The 20,725-nt window shown below is 30.6% G+C and overlaps 1 protein-coding gene across 2 annotated transcripts; it reads left to right on the plus strand.

Moving 5' to 3' along the window:
- The first annotated feature begins 33 nt into the window (after positions 1-33).
- Positions 34-20,250, plus strand: LOC106075981 (phospholipase DDHD1-like). 2 transcript variants are annotated; one of them, XM_013236867.2, is made up of 15 exons: positions 34-668; positions 1,765-1,923; positions 2,465-2,593; positions 2,787-2,925; positions 3,187-3,302; positions 3,485-3,591; positions 4,431-4,542; positions 6,548-6,624; positions 7,029-7,096; positions 7,562-7,637; positions 10,203-10,352; positions 10,448-10,685; positions 11,256-11,405; positions 12,216-12,236; positions 14,441-20,250. In XM_013236867.2, the coding sequence occupies exons 1-15, from the start codon at positions 206-208 to the stop codon at positions 14,605-14,607; spliced, it is 2,172 nt and encodes a 723-aa protein (XP_013092321.2). In that variant the 5' UTR covers positions 34-205; the 3' UTR covers positions 14,608-20,250. The 2 variants fall into 2 exon arrangements, with proteins under 2 accessions (XP_013092321.2, XP_013092322.2); XM_013236868.2 differs by lacking the exon at positions 12,216-12,236.
- Positions 20,251-20,725: the final 475 nt, after the last annotated feature.

Below are 20,725 nucleotides of genomic sequence, written 5' to 3' on the forward strand. Positions count from 1 at the left end.
CGTGACAACTAGACCTCTAAATAACAACAAAGAATGGCACTTCCGTTTAAAATAATGGAACATGTCAGCAGCAAAACATCAGCTGGCGAAGAACGACTGTCGTCGTCTTTATTCTCCTGTCAATAGCCATTTATTTAAGTCTTTTTTACAGATGTTACACATTCCTTTTGAAATATTAGATCTATATGGGGTCAATAGCCATTAAATGGAATTTTGTTCCCCGACAGATATCGATTTATCTTCAATAGATGAAATGTCCAACAGAAGTTCATCGTCAAGTTTCTCTTCTACTTCTGACAACGCCGAAAAAGCCTTTCATTCTCTAGAAAATTTGTACAGATCTTCTGAGGAGGATGACGACTTTGATACGATTGCCCTTGATGAAGCTAACACACGATCTCCCAGCTTTAAACGTTATCTTTACCCTAAGAAAGAGTTTGTCGAGGAGTTAAGACCAGATGAAATACGATGGTTTCACAAGCAGGAGGACTCCAAAAAGTGGACCGCATTTATTGGTTATGATTCTCTTAGAATAGAATGTAGATACAGAGCGTTAAATCTGAGTAATGAGAGTGGGGATATTGATGAAAATGAAAAGATTCTTGTCAGGGGTGGACTTTATGAAGTTGATGTACAGGAGAAAAAGTGTTCCCCAGTTTATTGGTCAGGTAAATTATTTACTAAATACCATCGCAAATGTTATTTCTGTTCTAGATCTACTTAAGACTTTATGCTTAAAACCTAGATCTAAATAGAAAACAAAATAATAGGCTATAAATTCATAGGTAATTATTTTATATAGTTTGAAATAAAAGTATAACTAAACACATTTAATTTGGATTACAATTGATTACATTATTATTATAATTTAAAACTGATGATACCTACTTTTACCCACTGAAAACAATAAGAGAACATTAAGATATTTCATAACAGCTAAAGGGGCAGGGGGACCTAAAAATTTGTTATGATTTGTTACAAGACTTGTAACAAGAGGGAGTGTGTCTGAAGAGTTGTTACGTAACAAAACCAAAACATATTCAAATACTAGGTACAGTAGCCCCTTGATTTTCACAGGTCCAACTTTTTAGTGCATTCGATTTTCACTGGAGGTATTAAGTCTTGTTTCAAATAGGGGAGGGGGGTAAAAAAAGGTGATATTTGGCATTACATATTATCCTAGAAGGAAGGTTTTCTTAACTCATATTATTACCATACTCTTGTGAAAGATTGTGAGACATCACTGTTCACATTAAAGGTTGTTCTTCTGATGAGCCAACACTTGTACTTTGATTTGTAGTGGCTTTATGTCACTGTGTATTTCTTTAGCTAAAACAAGTAAAATCAGAATTATGCTCACTAACCTTCCAGATTTATTAGTAAAAAAAATTGTGATGGTCTGTTCATTTTATTATATGGGCTTTTTTTTTTAAAGTTTTATACGCTAGTTAAATCTTAGTGAAGATGAATTTTGAATTTGTAGATTTATAGGGCGTCCCTGAGTCCACCCAACTCTAATGGGTACCTAACATTAGTTTTGGAAAAGTAAAGTTTTAAAGTTGTTTTGGTGGCCACATGACACCCTCATTAACTGTAGGCCCCAGAAACATTGTGATTACATTTGATTTTTCTTATCTTAAAATAATCCTTATAGATAAAAATCAATCAAAGCATGCAAATCTTATGGAGTAGTTAAGAAGACAAAGTGTCAAACTTATGTTTTTTCTGCTCTGAATAATATTTTAACTGCAAACTTCATTTTAGAGGAATCTTCAATCATATTACGAGGCATTTGGTTTGAAGATGGAAGTTGGCAACCCCTTGAAGAAACTTTTACTACTCAGATTGAGGCAGAACACATGACTAGATTTAAAGGGCAACGACTGGAAGAAGCACCTGAGTCACAGAAAGGACCTAAGCCTGGTGAGTAGTATTCTTCTCTAGAGGCAGTTTTAATGTAATTGTTCATTGTTTTACTTTTTTTATTTTGGTATGATTCGGTGGGTAGTTACACTTCATAGTTCTCATGTTTTTTTTTTGTTTTTTTCATGTTAATTTTTTCAATTTAATCCAGAATTGTCTTATAAGTCTTGTGTATAAATAAATATTTTGTTATTTGATAAAAATTATTGATGACTACCTACCTTCATAGTAAAACTTTAAAACGTCTTCACTTGAAAAGAGAAAATGTAAAATGCATACACATAATATTTAACAATCTAACATGAAACTAAATATCAATTACATTAATAATCAGACTCCTATAACAATATTGTGTGAGTTCATTTAGAAAACTATTGCCAAACTATGTATTTTGTATGGCCTGATTTCTGGTGCTCAGTCAGGAATATTGATCAGTTTTGAAACTTATATATAAATATGTAAACATCATTCTTTAAATCTCTATTTATATTTAAGTTACTGATGATTGTGTATCTAACACTGTTTACTTGTTTGTCCCCAGTAATTCACCATCTCAAGTTCAAAGATTTTCATGTAGATTGGAATGCAACAAATGAAGTTTATAAATTTAATGAATCTACATCATCCAAGCTATTAAGAAATGTTAGACAGTCTTTGGGCTGGCAAAAATGTACACATTTTTTAGAAATATCATAATTTTTTTTTCTACTTATTAAATAGATTTTCATGTCTCATCCATTAGTCTACAAGTTATTTTGTGTATAGGGGTTTAATGTTATAAAATGTAGCCATTTTCCTAAGTTAGTTTTTTAAGCTTTATTTGATTGACATCGACTGAATTTGTAGCTTTGTTTACATTGTAGCTGGCACTCGTCTGTTTCGAGGTTATTGTGTTGAAGCTGTTATGGATGATAAGCCTCCAGACATATGTCATCTTGTCTTTGTCATTCATGGCATAGGTCAAAAGATGGACACTGGGAGTATTGTCCGTTGTACTAAAGAGTAAGTTTACAATTGTTAAGTTTCAAGAAATGTTTGCTTGGTAAGTGATTTAGAACCTTAAAAAATGTACAAATTTAAACCGATTGGCTACATATCAAGGGGGCCAAAGTTCAAATCAGATCTGGAACTTGGTTTTGTTTGGTGAGTGTATAAAAATAATTTTAATTAATTTTTTTTTTTAATTTGGGGGTACCATGCTTTTGTACTTCTTTAAAACAAAAGTCTTAAATCTTTATTTAAAGTATGTATTTCTTTTGCTAGACTTCGTGACAGAGTTCGCTACATGAGGACCAAAATGTTTCCAGATTTTGATACAACCAGCCAGAGAGCAGAGTTTCTTCCAGTTCAGTGGCGCTCTTCGCTCAAGCTAGATGGAGGTATAAATAGTACATATTGCCGCTTTATTACTTTTTTTTTCTAATTTTTTACAAAATTAATTAACAGCTTTATCTCTGAAATTTAAGATTTAAAAAAAATATTTAGATTCTACATTACATACCCTGAATTAAAACTTATTTAAAAGCTGACATGAATAGTCCTCATTATCAAACATTTGTAGACACAGTTGAGTCTGTTACCCCACACAAGATGAAAGGTGTGCGCAGTGTGCTGAACAGCTCTGCCATGGATGTATTGTACTACACAAGTCCCCTGTACAGGTCAGAGGTAAGAGTTGACAGCATCACGCACTGACTGTTGTTTCATTTGCAGTTGTAACCAATAATAAGCTTGCATTGTTATGACTTGATGACTAATTGTTTAGTACTTGCTATACTAGTTCTACCATACATCGCTCATATAGCCAGCATTGCACTTGTGTACTTCTGCTGCCCTTGTGTACTTTTGCTGCACTTGTGTACTTCTGCTGCACTTTATATAGCCAGCATTGCACTTGTGTACTTCTGGTGCCATTGTGTACTTCTGCTGCACTTTATATAACCATCATTGCACTTGTGCACGTCTGCTGCACCTCATATAGCCAGCATTGCACTTGTGTACTTCTGCTGCTCTTGTGTACTTCAGCTGCACTTCATATAGCTAGCATTGCACTTGTGTACTTCTGCTGCACTTAATAACTAGTGTACAGATATGCAAAGCACTTAGAGAGTACCTTTTTGAACAAGTTGAGTATAGCATGTTTAACACAATAATGGAAGAAACAAATACCCAGCTAACAGCATGATTCATCATTTGTTCCAACTGGTTTGCTCTAGTCGTCTTTTAATAGTGCATTTGTAGTAAAAAAAAAAGGACATTATTAAAGGCAATTTGAAGTACTGACCATTGCTTGCTATTACTTTTACAAATATACAAAGTGTGATATATGTCATTATAATTTTGAACCTAAAATTTTTATTAGTGTTTATATTATATTCCTAATTTGTTTGAAACATTTGTTTTAATTGTCAATAATCGAATCACATTCTTACCTTACCAGTGAAAAATCACATACATAATAACAGCAAATGTCATCAAAATTTATTTTTTTTCATGTTTCGTATTAGATCACCGCCAGTCTGAAAACTGAGCTGATTCGTCTTTATCAAATGTTCTGCTCTCGGCATCCCTACTTTGAGCCATGTAATGGCAAAGTCTCAATTGTGGCCCATTCATTAGGTACATGTGATAGTATATGTTATTGTTTTGTCTGGCCCGTAACGTTATTGTAACCCACTGACCTATATTTCTGCCATGTCGAAAGAATGTGCTAGTTGACACAAAGGAGGCGATTCTGAAAGTCTTGAAGGCCTATATATATATGGATGATGTAGAAGAATAAATTTAGCACTTACACAGCCAAGAAAGTGTTTGTTACTGTCTACTAGCCTACTAATAGTATAGTAAGTATTGCTGCAACAGTTATTGCAGTTTCTTTGACCAAATTCTCAAATGTTGATTGCTGTGGTTCCTAAATGTGTTGATCCTCCTCTCTGTGAAGAAAGTCTATTTGTTACATTGTAGGAACACAAATTGTACAATCATTTTGTGTCTATTTAAGTAAAGCAGGCAATAACTATATTGTCTAGTTTTTGGACCTTTTTTGTTGAATCAAATCTTAATTTGTTTTACATCGAAATAAAAAAGTGGTCACCAAAGTTGCATTTTATTACATTTATATTCCTTTATTGGCATAAAATATAAGCGTTTCTTAAACTCTATCCTAGATAAATAAAAAAAATTTTTTAAATGTTCTTAAGTTGTACCTCTAAAAGTGTGGAATAAAAGCCACCTACCATAAATTAGCTCAGTGTGGTTTCCTGGCTTGGTTCTGTTAAGTGCTTATTATTTGTTTATTGCTTTAAAACCTGGCAGAATGACAGGCAAAGAAACTCATGGAAGTTGCAAATCAAACTGACTTAAACCCAACCTACTCATGCTTCAGATTTGATCAGCTTTTCAAAGCATATTTCTGTAGATAGTTTTTTCTTCATTCTCAAATCTTTTTATTCTCGAATCTGCCATCATATGATGAGCTTCATGTATGAAATTTTAGTTGGGAATTAAACATACAAGTTGCTAAATATTTTTTTTTTCTGTAAATAAGGAATTCTCTACTACTATTTTATTTTCATCAAAAATTAAAATGCTAATAATATATGAAAATCTGATAACTGGAATAACTCTAGATTCATTTTGCCTGAATAAGATAAATTTTTACAGATATTTATATTAGAGAAATGTTGACACATAGTTTTAAAAAAGTTTTGTTTATATTTGTTTTATAAATGTATTTGTTTAGTATTTTGTGAGAACCTTTGATTTAAATCACTAACCTATATGTGATGATTGTTTGAATATTGTTTAATTAATGTTTGTAGTAAAGGTGTAGCATGATTACTGCCCATTATTCCACCATTCTTTCCCCTGCAGGAATGAACTATTTTGTGATATATACTATTAATTAATCAATCCTATACATTCTTTGTTGTCATAGTAATTGTAGGGATCACGGGTTGTTATTTAGGCATTCTTGGATAGTAGGCTCTTATATCATTTTAACTGAAAATGGTTCGGACATTGCCCTTGTAAACTGAAATTGTAAAATTGTTTTAATGTACCACCATTAGACTGACATTAAATTGAGTCTTCTAATAATTCTAATAATTATAATTATGTAGATGTTTCCATTCTTTTCTTTTATAGCACAGTTATATGTTGTTTTTGTTTTGTATGTTTCACACCTCAGCGCTAGTAATATGCTAGTCAAGTGCTTCTAGATGAATGTATGCTATACTTACTTATGTTGGTCTTGATAGATGTTTGATTGCACTATGTCATAGTCAAAGGATTGTGAAGTTTGGGTGTGTGGGGTTTTTTTGTCATTTAAAATGTAGTTTGTGATGTCATTTAAAATCACCTTCTGTCACTTACTCAATGATAGACGGCCAGATGGGTCACATAACAAAACCTTGGTTGTGCATATCTAAAAATAATTCATTTTCTATTTAAGCCAATGGGGCAAATAATTTGTTGCTGCCTACTTGAGTGACCTTACACATAATTTTAACTTAAAAGAAAAGTCTACTTTGAGTGCTGTCTTAAAACATGTATAATAAAGTGTTGGTTTCTTACACTTCAAGAATTATGTTAAAATATTAAAAGTTACTTTTGTGTTTGGCAGGTGCAGTGATCTCTTATGACATTATCACTGGATGGAATCCTGTCAACTTGTATGATCAATTAATGAATTCACTATTGGTAAGTGAATCACCTCTTCATTTCTTGAAAAATTGAAATTTTCTTCATTATTTTTAAAAATAGTTGTTTTTTTTTTTGTTTTAAGATAAAATTGCAGTGACCCTTATTAATTTAATTATCCTAGGCCACTCTTTACAATGGGGGGGGGGGCAATGTAAAATATAAGGTCTGACTTCAATAAATATGTAAATGCAGAAATTATTTTTTTTTCCCATTATCATTAGTGTTTCAAATATATTTAAATTACAAATATAAATACTTGTGATTCTATATACCCCAAAGTCAGATGGTATAGAAATAATTTAAGAGTCATTATTTTCATTGGGCCATTTTAAATAAGTTGCTTAAATAATTCAATGTAGCTTATAGTTTCCTGAAATATTTCAATGCTCCACGTCATTTAGGCTGAAGAGGAAGATAATGCCAAAGACAATGCTGAGATCCTGCAAGATGTTGCCATTGCCAAAAATAAGTAGGTACACACAAACTGATGACCTCATAACTTTTATTTACTCTATAAAAAAAAAATCCATGACATCACATAATAGTTTACTGTCAAAACTTCAATTGATTAAAACAATTTAAATATTCTTTCTAGTTTTACATTAAAGCATTTGAAGACTTGAAAAGAAAAATCAATAGGCCTATATTCTTCACTTTTAAAGAAAAAGACAATTTATAATCTAATATTATTGTATTTTTTTTCCTAATGACTAGTTCTATGTCTATTAGTGTAGTTGTGTCTTGTTTTTCACTTGTATTCTGTTAAAAGATATAACTTAATATTTTTACTTTACTAAGACAAAAAAAATTCTCATACACTGATTTTTCCCTTGTATTTGAATGATATTACTTGCTTATAAATACTAGAACAGGGAACACATTTTCTTATTAGTGGATTAGTAGCAACTAAGTCAAAGATTGACAATTGTTTCAGAGTCCAAGAGCTGGAGGAGATGATGAAGTCTATTCGAGCTCGTCAAAGAAAAAATATTAAATCTCTTCCTTTTCAGGTGATTATAATCATTGTGATATTTTTCATGTTCTGTCTCCTGATTAGTTCTGATTCAGTGTAATGGACAAACTATTTGAATATAGCGCTTCATTCATTTGCATTTTATAAGCTCTGCTCTTCCAAGAGTTATGTTAGGTCATTAGGAGATTTAGTAAAAAATCTGTTGCTACGTATGCTGTGTGATGTTGTGTGAGATCTACTTTTAGGGTTGTCTTACAATCTGTCAGTAGACTGTTTTTATGGCCTTCTTGATACCTTGTATTTTAAGTATCTGATATGTACTCTCTGGGATGGTTGATTGATTTTTGGCTTGTTCTTATTAGGTGATAGCTGCAGCTAATTAAAAAAAATTAACTATATACAAAATATGCATCCTCAGTTTATATCTATTGACTCTAGAAAACTTAAAATTATAGAATAAACGAAAAATATACAGTAAAGCTTTATGAATATTCACAAAAAAAAAAGATTATGCCCTTAGTAAAAATTACTACATTAAGAGTCATTGCTACAAAGAAAATTATGAGTAAATTAATATTTAAAAATATAACACTAAACCATAATTTACAAATACAAAACCTATTAAAAAACCCAAAATGATCAAAAATTTAAATATAATAATAATTTTATCTGCTGCATTGATACAACATTGCCGGATGCTGGCAAATTACATCTAAGAAAATATCTTGCAGTTAAATGCCAGTCTGACCAGTGTTGGACTTATACAACTTTTTGCCTATTACACTTTGTCGGCTTTTGAATAACTAAAATTTAATAAGTCAAATGTAAAACAAAACAGATTTCAGTGCTTTAACTTTTTGTCAAAAACATAAACACATGTAATCCGACTAAGTTTGATCTTCTGGTGACACATTCAAACTTTATAATAGCAATAAAACTTCAAACTTTAGGAAGGGAGAATAATCCCTGAGGAATTATGGGCACTTCATGGCCTAAATTGTAAGGATGTGCCCAAAACCCAAAATATCGACATTCAAACCTTATAATAGCAGAAAAACATTCAAACTTTATAATTGCAGTAAAACATTCAAACTTTATAATAGTGGCGAAACATTCAAACTTTATAATAGTGGTGAAACATTCAAACCTTATAATAGCAGAAAAATATTCAAACTTTATAATTGCAGTAAAACATTCAAACTTTATAATAGTGGTGATACATTCAAACCTTATAATAGCAGAAAAACATTCAAACATTATAATGCAGTAAAACATTCAAACTTTATAATAGTGGCAAAACCTTCAAACTTTATAATAGTGGTGAAACATTCAAACCTTATAATAGCAGAAAAACATTCAAACTTTGCAGTAAAACATTCAAACTTTATAATAGCTGTTAATCATTCAATCTTTATAATAACTTAAAAACCTTCAAACTTTATAATAGTGGTGAAACATTCAAACTTTATAATAGCTGTGAATCATTCAAACAGATTAATTGCAGTAAAACATCTAACTTTTTAATAGCAGTAAAACATTTAAACAGATAAATAGCAAAAACATTCAAACTTTATAATAGCAATCATTCAATCTTTATAATGTGAAGCACTCCATCCAATTTACAGCAGTAAAACATTTAAACTTTATAATAGCATTAAAGTATCAAATTTTTATAATAGCTGCAAAACTTCATAATAGTGTTGACACATTTAAACCTTATAATAACAGTAAAACATTCTATCTTACATTTACAGTAAAACATTTAAACTTTATAATAGCATTATATTATCAAATTTTTATAATAGCTGTAAAACTTCATAATAGTGTTGACACATTTAAACCTTATAATAACAGTAAAACATTCAATCTTAAAAAAGCTCTGAAACATTCAAACTGATTAATAGCAGTAAAAGATTCAAAGTTTATAATAGCACTAAAACATTCAATTTTATAATAACATTAAATCATTCAATCCTTATGATAGCAGTGAAACATTCAAACTGATTAATAGCAGTAAAAGATTCAAACCTTATAATAGTCCTAAAACTTTATAAGAGCTGTGAAACATTCAATTTTTATAATTCTGGTGAAAAATTCAAACTTTATAATTGTGGTGAAACATTTAAACTTTATAATAGCAGTAAAATGTAAAAAAAAAAGACAGATATGTTGCACCAACCTTGTCCAAATTAAACATTAAGAGAACCAGACATTCTCATAGATTGCCAAAAACTAGAAAATGACAAATACATATCTTTCCAACTGTTAAATCTTTATGGAATGAGTTTCCTTAATTAGCCAGGAAGGAAAATCAATAACTTTATAGAAAAGCAACTAGATTAACACATTGATATGCCTAGAAAGTCAATGATTGAGTAGAATTAAATGTCTAATAAAAACAACTACATCTATCTAGAATGTAGCAATCTTCTTGGTTGAAGGAATATCTTTAAATTATTAGAGCAGAAGAAAGTCTGGTTTGAGCTTTGTGAAATTCTTTTTACAAAGTTATGTCCCTTTATCATTTTGGCATTACTAGATTAAAGTATTTGATATTGCCATATGTTGTTGCTAAGATCTTTACATCACTTTGTCTCTACAGATAGAGAACCTTTTCTGTATTGGCTCCCCACTGGCTGTGTTCCTGGCATTACGAGGTATCAGGCCACATGGTACGGGCTCTACAGACAACATACTGCCTACATCTCTATGCAAACATATATTTAACATATTCCATCCATCTGACCCTGTGGTAAGTATATCCAGCTTATTACATCATTAAAACTCTCCTTCTGGTAAAGACTGCTTTTTTAGTGCTGTATTGTCTGCATAAATCTTTCTGCACAGGCTTACAGAATTGAACCACTTATACTGAAACACTACACCACCATCATGCCTTTAGCCATCCACCATTTCTCAGAGCCAAAGAAACTGCCTTATTCAAAGATACCTAGCCGAGCCTATGCTGCCTTTACAGGGGCTGTGGAAGAGATCACAAAAGACAAGTCCCACAAAGAGGAAGATAGTGGAGAAGGCAGTGGAAAGGAGGATAGCGTGGACTCTGGCGGGAAGAAATTTTCTCTTTGTGAGTTGGCAATCCTTTTGAAATTTAAGCCATAAATAGTAAAACTCCTTATCTAAGTTAGATAATATGTCAGCAACAAAAATTGAATTCATTTTCTCATTAAGATTATAATCCATTTCATTGACATTGTAACACAGCATTGATTCTGGAACACAGCCAGTTCATTGACATTTTTAAACTGAAAAACAAAATGCACTTGTTTGAGAGACCTTCTAGTTACTTAAAATGTTCACATAAAAATTTAGCTTTTAGTAATCTTCTCTATATGCACCTTTTAATATTCTTTTGAGGATAGTCTTAAATGAAGTAAGATTTAAACTTACAATGGAGCTAAAGGTTGTTAAAAAGAACTTTATGGAGGTTGTCAAAAATATCTTTACATTGCAGTTAGAATGAGAGAATATTTATTAGAACTAGTTAATAGTGTTAATTATGATACCAGTATTTATAGATTCAAGTAACAAATAAGCAAAATAGTAACAATATAACCATTTATCAACATACAATATTGCTTTGACTCATAAGATACATATTTGTAAATACTTTTTCTCTTGTTTTCATTTCATAAAGCTGGTTGGCTGAACAATCGTAAGAAGAAAGAAGCAACAGACAAGCTGAGTGCAGAGCTCCAGATCCTAAACAAAATGAGCAGGCCACAAGAGTTAACAGACATGAAAAAAGAAATGCAGTATACTGATCCTGATCAACTAGATAAGACTGGTTAGTGTGATCATTCATACAATTGTTCTTGTTCATACTGTTCCTTTATTATTTTCTTTTGTTAGAATAACCTACCCAATAGCTCCTACCCTAGTACAGTGTGTCTTTTACATTGATGTCCTAAGGCAGGATAATAACTTGGGACACTAGCAACAGTTTTTTTAAACTTTGCTTTACAAAGAGCTCATCATATCTTGTTTAGAATGAGAACTAGAGCGTGGTGTCTACTTTTTTTTTAGTGGAAATTGGATGTGCATCACTCTTTTATTATTTTCTAACATTTTCCAAATGAACAGGCCCATAGGCCCAGTGTATTAGGCCCGACCCGGAAAAATGAGTAATTTTGAAGTTATTTTATATTCTAAAGGTATTAAAAGTATGTATTTTCATAAACTAGGCATATCATTCTATTTATTAGTGTTCAATCTTAATTTTTCAATTTTTTTTTTTCAAAATGTTTATTTTTTAAGAACTTATAAATTCAGAGTTACCCCTCTTATCTTAGGGTATGGGAGGATTTTTTAGCTGGAAATGGGAGCCTTTGGGTTACTTTGAAATTGATTATGTAAACTTTCTGTTAGAATAATTACAACAATCAGGCTCAATGTTTTTCAACATCAAGTATGTCTGCTTCGATAATCCAACATTTTAGACAACAAGCAAGTTTCAATAATTAATGATTCTTGCTGTTTGAAGTCTCACAAAATGCAAACTTAGTTTTACTAGTGATATGAACACAATGAATGAAGTAAATGCTATACCCTAGAGAGTATTATCTTGATGTTTTGTATTTCCTTTTCTTTCCTCTAGCTATGCTGGCACATCTGTTTAGTAAGATTTATTTCATTTGAAAGAAAACATTTTTTTCCCACAAAAATTGCATCAATCAATGTATCAGCTGTTGGTCATTTCTGGGGTTTATTACCTATTATTTTGTGTTTATTTTAAAATGTATTATTGTATATATACTGTTAAGAAAAATTGTTAAAACATGGCTGTGAATTTAGTATTCTAAAGTTTTTCTTTTAGGATTCAGTTTTTAAATGTACAGACTTCAACTCCTTTTTTTTTAAGGATTATTAAATTTTTAAACTATGAGTGAATGCATTGTCCTTGTGACATTTGTGAATTAATCTGTACTCTTAAAGCACAATGACCATAGTCCTATGACTCGAAATTCTCACCATATAAGTGTAACTCCTGACCAAAGTCTAACTAAAAATTTGAATAATGGCTATGAACTACACCAATAATTATTTTCAGAATACAACAATAATAATTTTTTTTTTCTTACTAGTTCTAACAAAATGAAAAGTCTGTCTGAAGTCTCTCACTAGCCTTCTATCTTGTTTTAGTTCTATTTGAATTTCATATACATTAACTGAATGAAACTTCTTTAAATGAAAATTAATAGCAGTGTTATCTTTAAAAATGGTTAAACTCCACAGCCCTAGTTATAAGATAACTTTTTTAGAATTATTATCTCCAAAAATGGTCCAACTCTGCAGCCCTAGTTAAAAGTATAATTTTCTAAATCATAAAAAATAACATTGCTTATACTAAGAATTATATCATAGAATGCTTTTACTGACTGACTAAGTTAGTTCAGCATGACTTGAAAGCACAATGTAAATAATCTCCCCTAGATGTAGCTTTTGTACTTGAAAACCTGTTGATGTATTTTTTTTTTCCTTATTTTATTTTTAAGTGTCATGAGTTTATCTTGGAGAGTAGTGTATTGTCTCCCAAATCACATGATATAAGCCTATTCTGAGGTGCATAAAGGTCTCAATTTGAACACACTGAAGAAATGCAGTGTATATTTTACTTGAGTTTAATGCCTTCAAACTAAGTACAACAAAACAAGTCATCCATCGATGATAAACAATAAAATATAAATCACTTGTATGACTAGAATAATAACTTCATAATATTTATTATTGAAATAGTAAGCACAGTGAAGATACTGAAGATTAATAAATATCCATCAGAGAACACTGAACAATAACTTGGAACAATGACCCAAATAGCTAGCTCTACGTTCCTTATATAGTCCAGCTTGAAAACTTTTCTGGATTCTTTATGTCATTGTTAATATTTACTTCAAGATTCTTCAACTTCTACCTTGACCTTCTAACTAGTTCTAAATAATTTTTTAAACTTTATGTTTAATTATATCAAGGTCATCTAGATTGTACACATTTTTTTTTACACACACAAACTCAAAGTGACCCAATGGCCTGGTCAGCCCTCTTCTCCCTGCCTTTCAAAAAAGCAATTAGTTTGTGCTCTTAATAACTAATGGATGATAGATTTTTAAAAAAATGGAACATTATTTTTGACCCTCATCCACTCAGCATAAAACTGATGAACTTATGTCTGCTGGTAGTGGAAATATCTCATTGTAGTTCTGTTCTCTTATAACGAAACTACTGAAACACTCTATCTTTGTTATATCAGTTCATTGCTTGTTTCTTTCCTCTCATATGTATGCATCTATTGGTGATGGAAACAATGGCATAGTCTGTGTACATGTTTGGGGGATGGAACTAATGTTATCCTAACATTTTATTTCTATATAAAAAGTATTTTTCAAAACATTAATTACTGGTTTAGGTTTCGCCTTTTCCATAGTGGTCAGTTTTTTTTGTTAAGTTCTTATTGAGACATTATTTTAATTGAAAACAACTACGGTTAGGTTTATGAAATGTAAAATTTAGTTTAACTCACCTATGTCCTAAGAATTTAGTTTTCTAAAAAGGTGAGATAATGTTTACATAAATATTTTGAAAAACTATTTTTACATATTTATTCTTCATATAGATATAGATTGTAGGTTTAATATCATTGTGAATTTTACAAATTGAATGCCCTGCCAAGTTTCCCTCAAAACTCTGTGTAGTGGAGTGTGCCATTATACACTTTTATCAAACTCAAAAGATTATGTTTAGCACACATAGAATTTATTGACAATATATTTTGTCAATATATATATATATATATCATTTATCCTTATTTACCACCATTGCTTTCAGAGTTGGAATATCGCATAGACTTTCAACTGAAAGAGCAGAGAATGGAAAACAGCTATCTGTCCGTCTTAACCTCACACACCTCTTATTGGACAAATAAAGACGTCGCCTACTTCCTTCTGACCCACATGCACCTGGAGCTGCAGGAAGAGGAGAATAAACCATCGTAATCCACTGTGCAGCAGTCAAAGTATGAACATCTACAGTCATGGTCTTTAAACTGATCCTTGTCTTATAAACAGTATTCTCCTGATAAAGAGGTGATACACTTTCCACACTCAAAATCTTTAAAGTTCAGTGAATATGACTACCCCCCTTTTTTTAACAGCTCTACTGGACTCATTTTCTCTACAACTAAATAAACTGTTTTTGTTAATATTTTATTGCTACATGTGCTTTCCTTAAATATACTACAGACAGAAAAGTTTGTGATAATTTTTTTTTATTTCATCTGCTAATTTTCCATTACAATCCCACTAATCACTAAGATGTTTTCGGTCTGAGAGTCATACTCAATGATAGATTTAGGTTTGACTATGAGACAAGTGGAAATTTCAACTCTGTATTTTTTTTTACGCTGGTAAATATTTATTTATTCTTATCTGATATTGTCATGAAAGATGATGTAATATTTACAGATCTAAACCATGTTATTTTTATATTTTGCTAACTATAAGGAATTTTCCGAAAGCAACCTTTTTTTCTTTTTTAGAAAAGATTGAAATTGGTCCTTTCTCTGCCATGTTATTCTCTGGTTCCTTTGTAAATAAATTGAAAATATACAGCGAGCTATACCCTTACACTAACATAGCATCTAGAGTTAGTAAAGATTACTGTCATTCTGTATCTTAACTACCACTATTAAGAAGATATGCTGTTAGTATTTTTACATTCATTATAAATTGTTGATTATACTTTGTGACTATATTTTTAATACTCTTAAATTGTATCCTTTTTTTAAAAATATTATTGAAGGGATACTCTGCATAACCAATATCCCTGTTAAACAATGCTAATAGGGAAGGGAAGGGCTTTTTGGGGATTTAGAATCTTATTTAGACTTAAATTCATTGAATCTTTGAATGTCAGTTAAACACTATCTAGAGACTGCTGATTTAGTTGAATAGCTAGCAAAAATTAAATAAATTTCTAAGATTTTTTAAAGAATCACTAAAGTTGTTTTTTATAAGAGGTTTACAAGTAGACTTTTTTTTCCCTCTAAACTTCCTGCAGTATGGCAGGGGATGGCAGCAGGAGGTGGGAAGCATCCTAATGACTGTCCCAAAACATACCTAACCATTCAATTGTCAAAGCCAAGTTATATTGGTTCCAAAGTGGTCACCATGGCAGCCCATATTGATGATTATCTTACTGTGATTTGATTAACTTTTTAAATTAAAATAAATAATACATCAACCTAAGCAGTTTCACAATGTGCTAATGAGTTGAAGCTTCTTTAATTACTGTGATTGTTCTATCTTTTTGTATTTTAAAAACAAAATCAGGAAAAATCAAAGAACACTTATTTTACATTGGTGCCGTACAAGACTAAAAAAGATAGATAATTGTAATAAACCCCTTTATTTATATACAGCAGACAATCTTAGTTAAACATTCCAAATCGCAGTGCAAAGAGGAGACTTACTACAAGAATTTCCAGTCATCCACAATTTTAATTTGTGAACATTCAATGTTAAGTTCAAATGTGTGGCCTTCTTGACTTCATCTAATTCCAAAGATTGTTCATGTCCTTGTGCCATCATTTGTGTTAGTACCATTACTTCACTTCAACATAACATTTGTTTCTTTGTGATATATATATACTTCTTATTTTTTAAACTTTGTCATTATCAGCAAATATATTTCATAGATGTCCTACTCAGATATAAATATAAAATCATCTCAAAAGTTAAATATGAATGAAGGCCTTAGAGTAAATCTAGTACATTTCTCTTCAGGAGTCATTTGTCTATATTATTCACCAGCTTTCATGTTATTGTATAACCTTTATTGATGTTTCCAAACAAATCTATTTATATTTATTGTTCTTAAAAAAATTGTCACAATTTTTTTTTCTTCTTATTTTACTTCGCTAACTTGTATACTGACATCTTTCTTTACTTATAATCTAGCATCTACTACTGGGTTTTAAATGTTTCTTCTTTGGTAATAAATAAACTTAACTTTATCTATGGAGACTTTTTTTAAGTAAGCCATCTTTTCATACTCTATACCTATTTATAGTTGCCACGAAAGATAGTACCTGTACTTAAGTTAATGTTAGGTTCACATAGAATACAGTATCTCCTTTGCTCTTAAAATAAATATCTTGTATAGAATATACTATTTCCATTGCCTGTTAAAATAAATACCAAGTATTAAAATGCCCTATGTATTATTTTTTCCCATAATCGTCTTACTTATTTTTTTTTAATTTGATCTAAAAAAAAAATATGTTTGTGTTTTTGTATTTTTTATTGCATTTGAATTTCTGCATTATATTTTTGGAACATTTATTCTATTGTTAGTTTCTGTTGGAACTTAATGAATATAAAAACACTCGTTAAACAATTAGTTTTGATCTCAGTTTTGAAGCTTGGCCAATTGATAGCATAAAGCTTCATCATTATTATTATATTTATGACCTTATTTGCAGTATTATTATTTGTTTATTTTTTTTTTATAATTTTGATTATATGCTTCTAACATTTGTATCATGTTAAATTATTTTGTTTTATCTGTGTGAATTACTTCCCTTTCAATATTTAAATATTTCTCAATGTGTGTTTCATTATTAATGTTGGTAAATTATTTGAAGACAGTGGGTAAACATTTATTTATAACACATTGGATAAACTCATCTTTGATTGTTTTACTAGCTAGAGTAATGGAAAGAGTGTAATAGTGAGAAACACACAAAAAGTCTGTTGTATTAAAGGGTGTGAAGTTCTGGTCAAAATAAACAGAATATTCTGTTTATTGGGGAATTCCTACTTCCCACATAATGCTTATGGTATAATTTGCCAGGGAACTAGGGTCCTACAAGTGTGCAGATTTAAACTGTTTTGTAACATTTCCTCTTCACTTATGGGAGATTTACTTAAAAATTATTTAATGTGCATTACCTTCAAAGATCCATAGAACTCAAGAATCAAACCTTACCCTATGGGACTTCTTGAAAATGGTTAGAATCTGATTTTAAACCAGTATTTTGCAATAGTTAAATAAGGACTTAAGATATACTTCAACATTACCATCTATTCAATATAGAGTTTATATACAAGTGTATAAATGATTTACAGCTTTCTATAAAAGTTGCCTTTATATTTACAGCTATTTGAACCAGCCCTTGAGAACCAGTGTTGTAGTAGACTCTAAGAAGATTATGATTATGATTGCTTCTAATGCTCTGTTGTTGTTTTTTCTGTCAGTTCTGTATTTGTATAAAAACAATAGACTCTCATTTTAAGTTACATATTTCAAATATAAATACATATATACTCTGTCAAAGCACAAATTTTATTAAAATAATTTTATTTTTAAACTGTTACTGATAGTCAATTTTGACTCCCCTGCTGATAAAATTGTGTCATCTCCTTTTAATGATTGAATGATATCATTATGATGCGAAACAATGTGATTCATTATAAAAGCATTCATGTTTAATTTTCTTACCAAAGTTTCTCATTTTATTTAGTTTTGAGCTGTGATACGCAATCATAAATTATCTTTAGAACTCATCATTTTGTGATACATTTTTAGTGTTTCCAATTCTGGTAGTTTTGACCACACCTGGACAGCCATCCATACATTGAAAGAAGAAAAGGGGTTTGAATGCCCCAAAAAAAGGTTAATAAAAGTCTGACAACTCTGACAGCTCATTAGGTGCCCTCAGGTGTTGTAGGCAATCACTATTCTCCAGTGCAAAGCAAAACATTACTCCTGTGGTTCGTCTTTGCACAATTTAGACCAAATGACCAATGGTTCCCCTGGTGCAGATGGGAAGAGAAATAAGTTTCTTTTAACTTCCTGCCTATTATTTGGAAATTAATTATTCAATACCGGTATTGGGTAAGTCATTTTTTATTGACTTGCATAGTAACTCACTGGCGACCACAGTTTATATCCACAACTTTTTAAGGAAGGAGCTCAAATGCTCTAACCCTTAATCAAATGTTTTTTGAGAATCATTGATGTATGATATGAAAGTTTTTTTGTCTTTTGTATGCATTCACCATTATATGGTGAAATTTAGAAGGTTAAAGCTTGCATCTTAAGGTTAAATAAGGTTGATAGGATTGTGCATAAGTTTGATTATATGTGTATTTAGTCTGTTTCATAGTTACACATGGTGGAGGTGTTTGAACTTGAACTTATCTATTGCCATTTAAAGCCAAAACCTTGAAATAACTTTGCTAACATTAACTATTCAGAACAGTACTACAGAGGGCTGCTATTGCATGATTTGCTATTCAGAGTTCATTCCAATGGTCCATTTATGAGTCCAGCTCATAGTCTTTATGTTACTTAGCATAAATTTCTTCTATTGGTGATAATTGTCTTTTGTTTTTTTAGAAAGTCATCTTGAATCACATGTCATTGAACCTTTTTTTTATGAACATGTTTGATACACACACACACAAATAACTTTAACAAGATTTGACTGACATTGTTCTCATGCTGTTGTTACCTTTCTTTCATTAGCTCAACGTGTGACTAGTCAATTATGTAGTTTCTACACTCCTGGCTTATCTTATCCTCCTTCCTGTCCCCTGCATTTCATAGTGTAGAAAAGAACATTATTATGCAAGTTGTTAGGGTTGTATCTGTAAATATAAATATTTATTTTTATTTGTTTGCATTGAAGTAATTATTACTTAAAGTTTTTAATATGTACTGAATTTTTTTCCCCTTGTAATTTCTATAAAGTTCTAGCAGAAAATCTGGCATTTCTGGCTAGTGAGCTTTTAGCTTCTTCTCACCTTCTACATGTTTTTCTGGCATGTGTCTACTGCTAACTGTGTGTTGTAGTTTACAATTACATTACTGTTCAAAATGTGAAGATGAAGCTGATAGTACAAGTGATTTCTTTTTCTCATACTTTACAATGTGCCTGCTGGAAATGGAATCATATAATTATTTCATGTAATGATTTGACTACTATATGCTGCTCACTTTCCTTGTTTGGGATAAGGAGAAAATAGATTTTTTTTAAAAAATTCAAACATTGAAAACTATTTATTAAACATTATTCTAGTTTCTTATTAAGTAAAAAAAAAATTCCAAATCTATATCCCATTACAAATTAAAGTCGCTTTGTAGTTGAACATTTATAGACTTAGATATGAAAACAAAAATCATCTTATTGCATTGAAATAAGCATTTTCTTATGGTGCTGAAAAATAATTACAAAATATAAAGATATATTTAAACAATTGAATTTCACATATATGAAACAAATATTAAACTGTATTCATTCAAAAGAAAATCTAGTAGTTTTTTTTTCTCTGTTGATTACCCAGGCAATTTAGCAGTAGTCTTTGTATTAAAACTAGTATGGTAAATGTTAATAAATGATTGTAACAGATTTCATTCATTTAATATAACTATGACATCTCTACTTGAGGTTTTCAATTCTTGTTGGGTTGTCTGGAACACATCCCTGCAATAAGTGAGGGAACAATGTGATTTGTTTTTTAAAACTTTACTTGTAAATCTTATCAGCTTTTGTTGCCCAATTGTTATTTCTACTTATTCATATACAAACAAATGGTTCTGAGTTCCAATAAAACTATGTACTTGACAATCTTGAACATGGATTTTTTTTTCTTCTTAATTTCACATTCTTCTTCTCACTTTAAAATAAGTATTCATTTTAAACAAACCCCTTTTAAATACAAAAAAAAAAAAAGTGAAATTGAATGCTCTACTTTTAATTTTAGTGTATTCCTCTATCATTAAAATCATCTCATGACTCACTGTCTAAAGTCATCCTTCAAGGTGGACAGTGGAGGGAGAACGAAGAATGAGTCGTCCAAAGAAAAGCTGTCTGGACAACTTAAAATAAAATGGATCGGCCTCTCTTGATATCTCTTAGGCCAACTAGACCAACATCAAAATGTCATTCTAAATGCTAGAAACAAATAGATGATTACATTCATATTGTGTGTGTAGGCTATTTATAATATATATTTGGCTTGATGTAGAGGCGGATCTACAACAACTGAGTTTGAATATGGGAGATGAAAAGATAAGGAAGCAGGCCAGAGCCCCCCATGGACTATATAC

Source organism: Biomphalaria glabrata, chromosome 3, assembly GCF_947242115.1.
Source record: "Biomphalaria glabrata chromosome 3, xgBioGlab47.1, whole genome shotgun sequence".
NCBI classification, from domain to species: domain Eukaryota; kingdom Metazoa; phylum Mollusca; class Gastropoda; family Planorbidae; genus Biomphalaria; species Biomphalaria glabrata.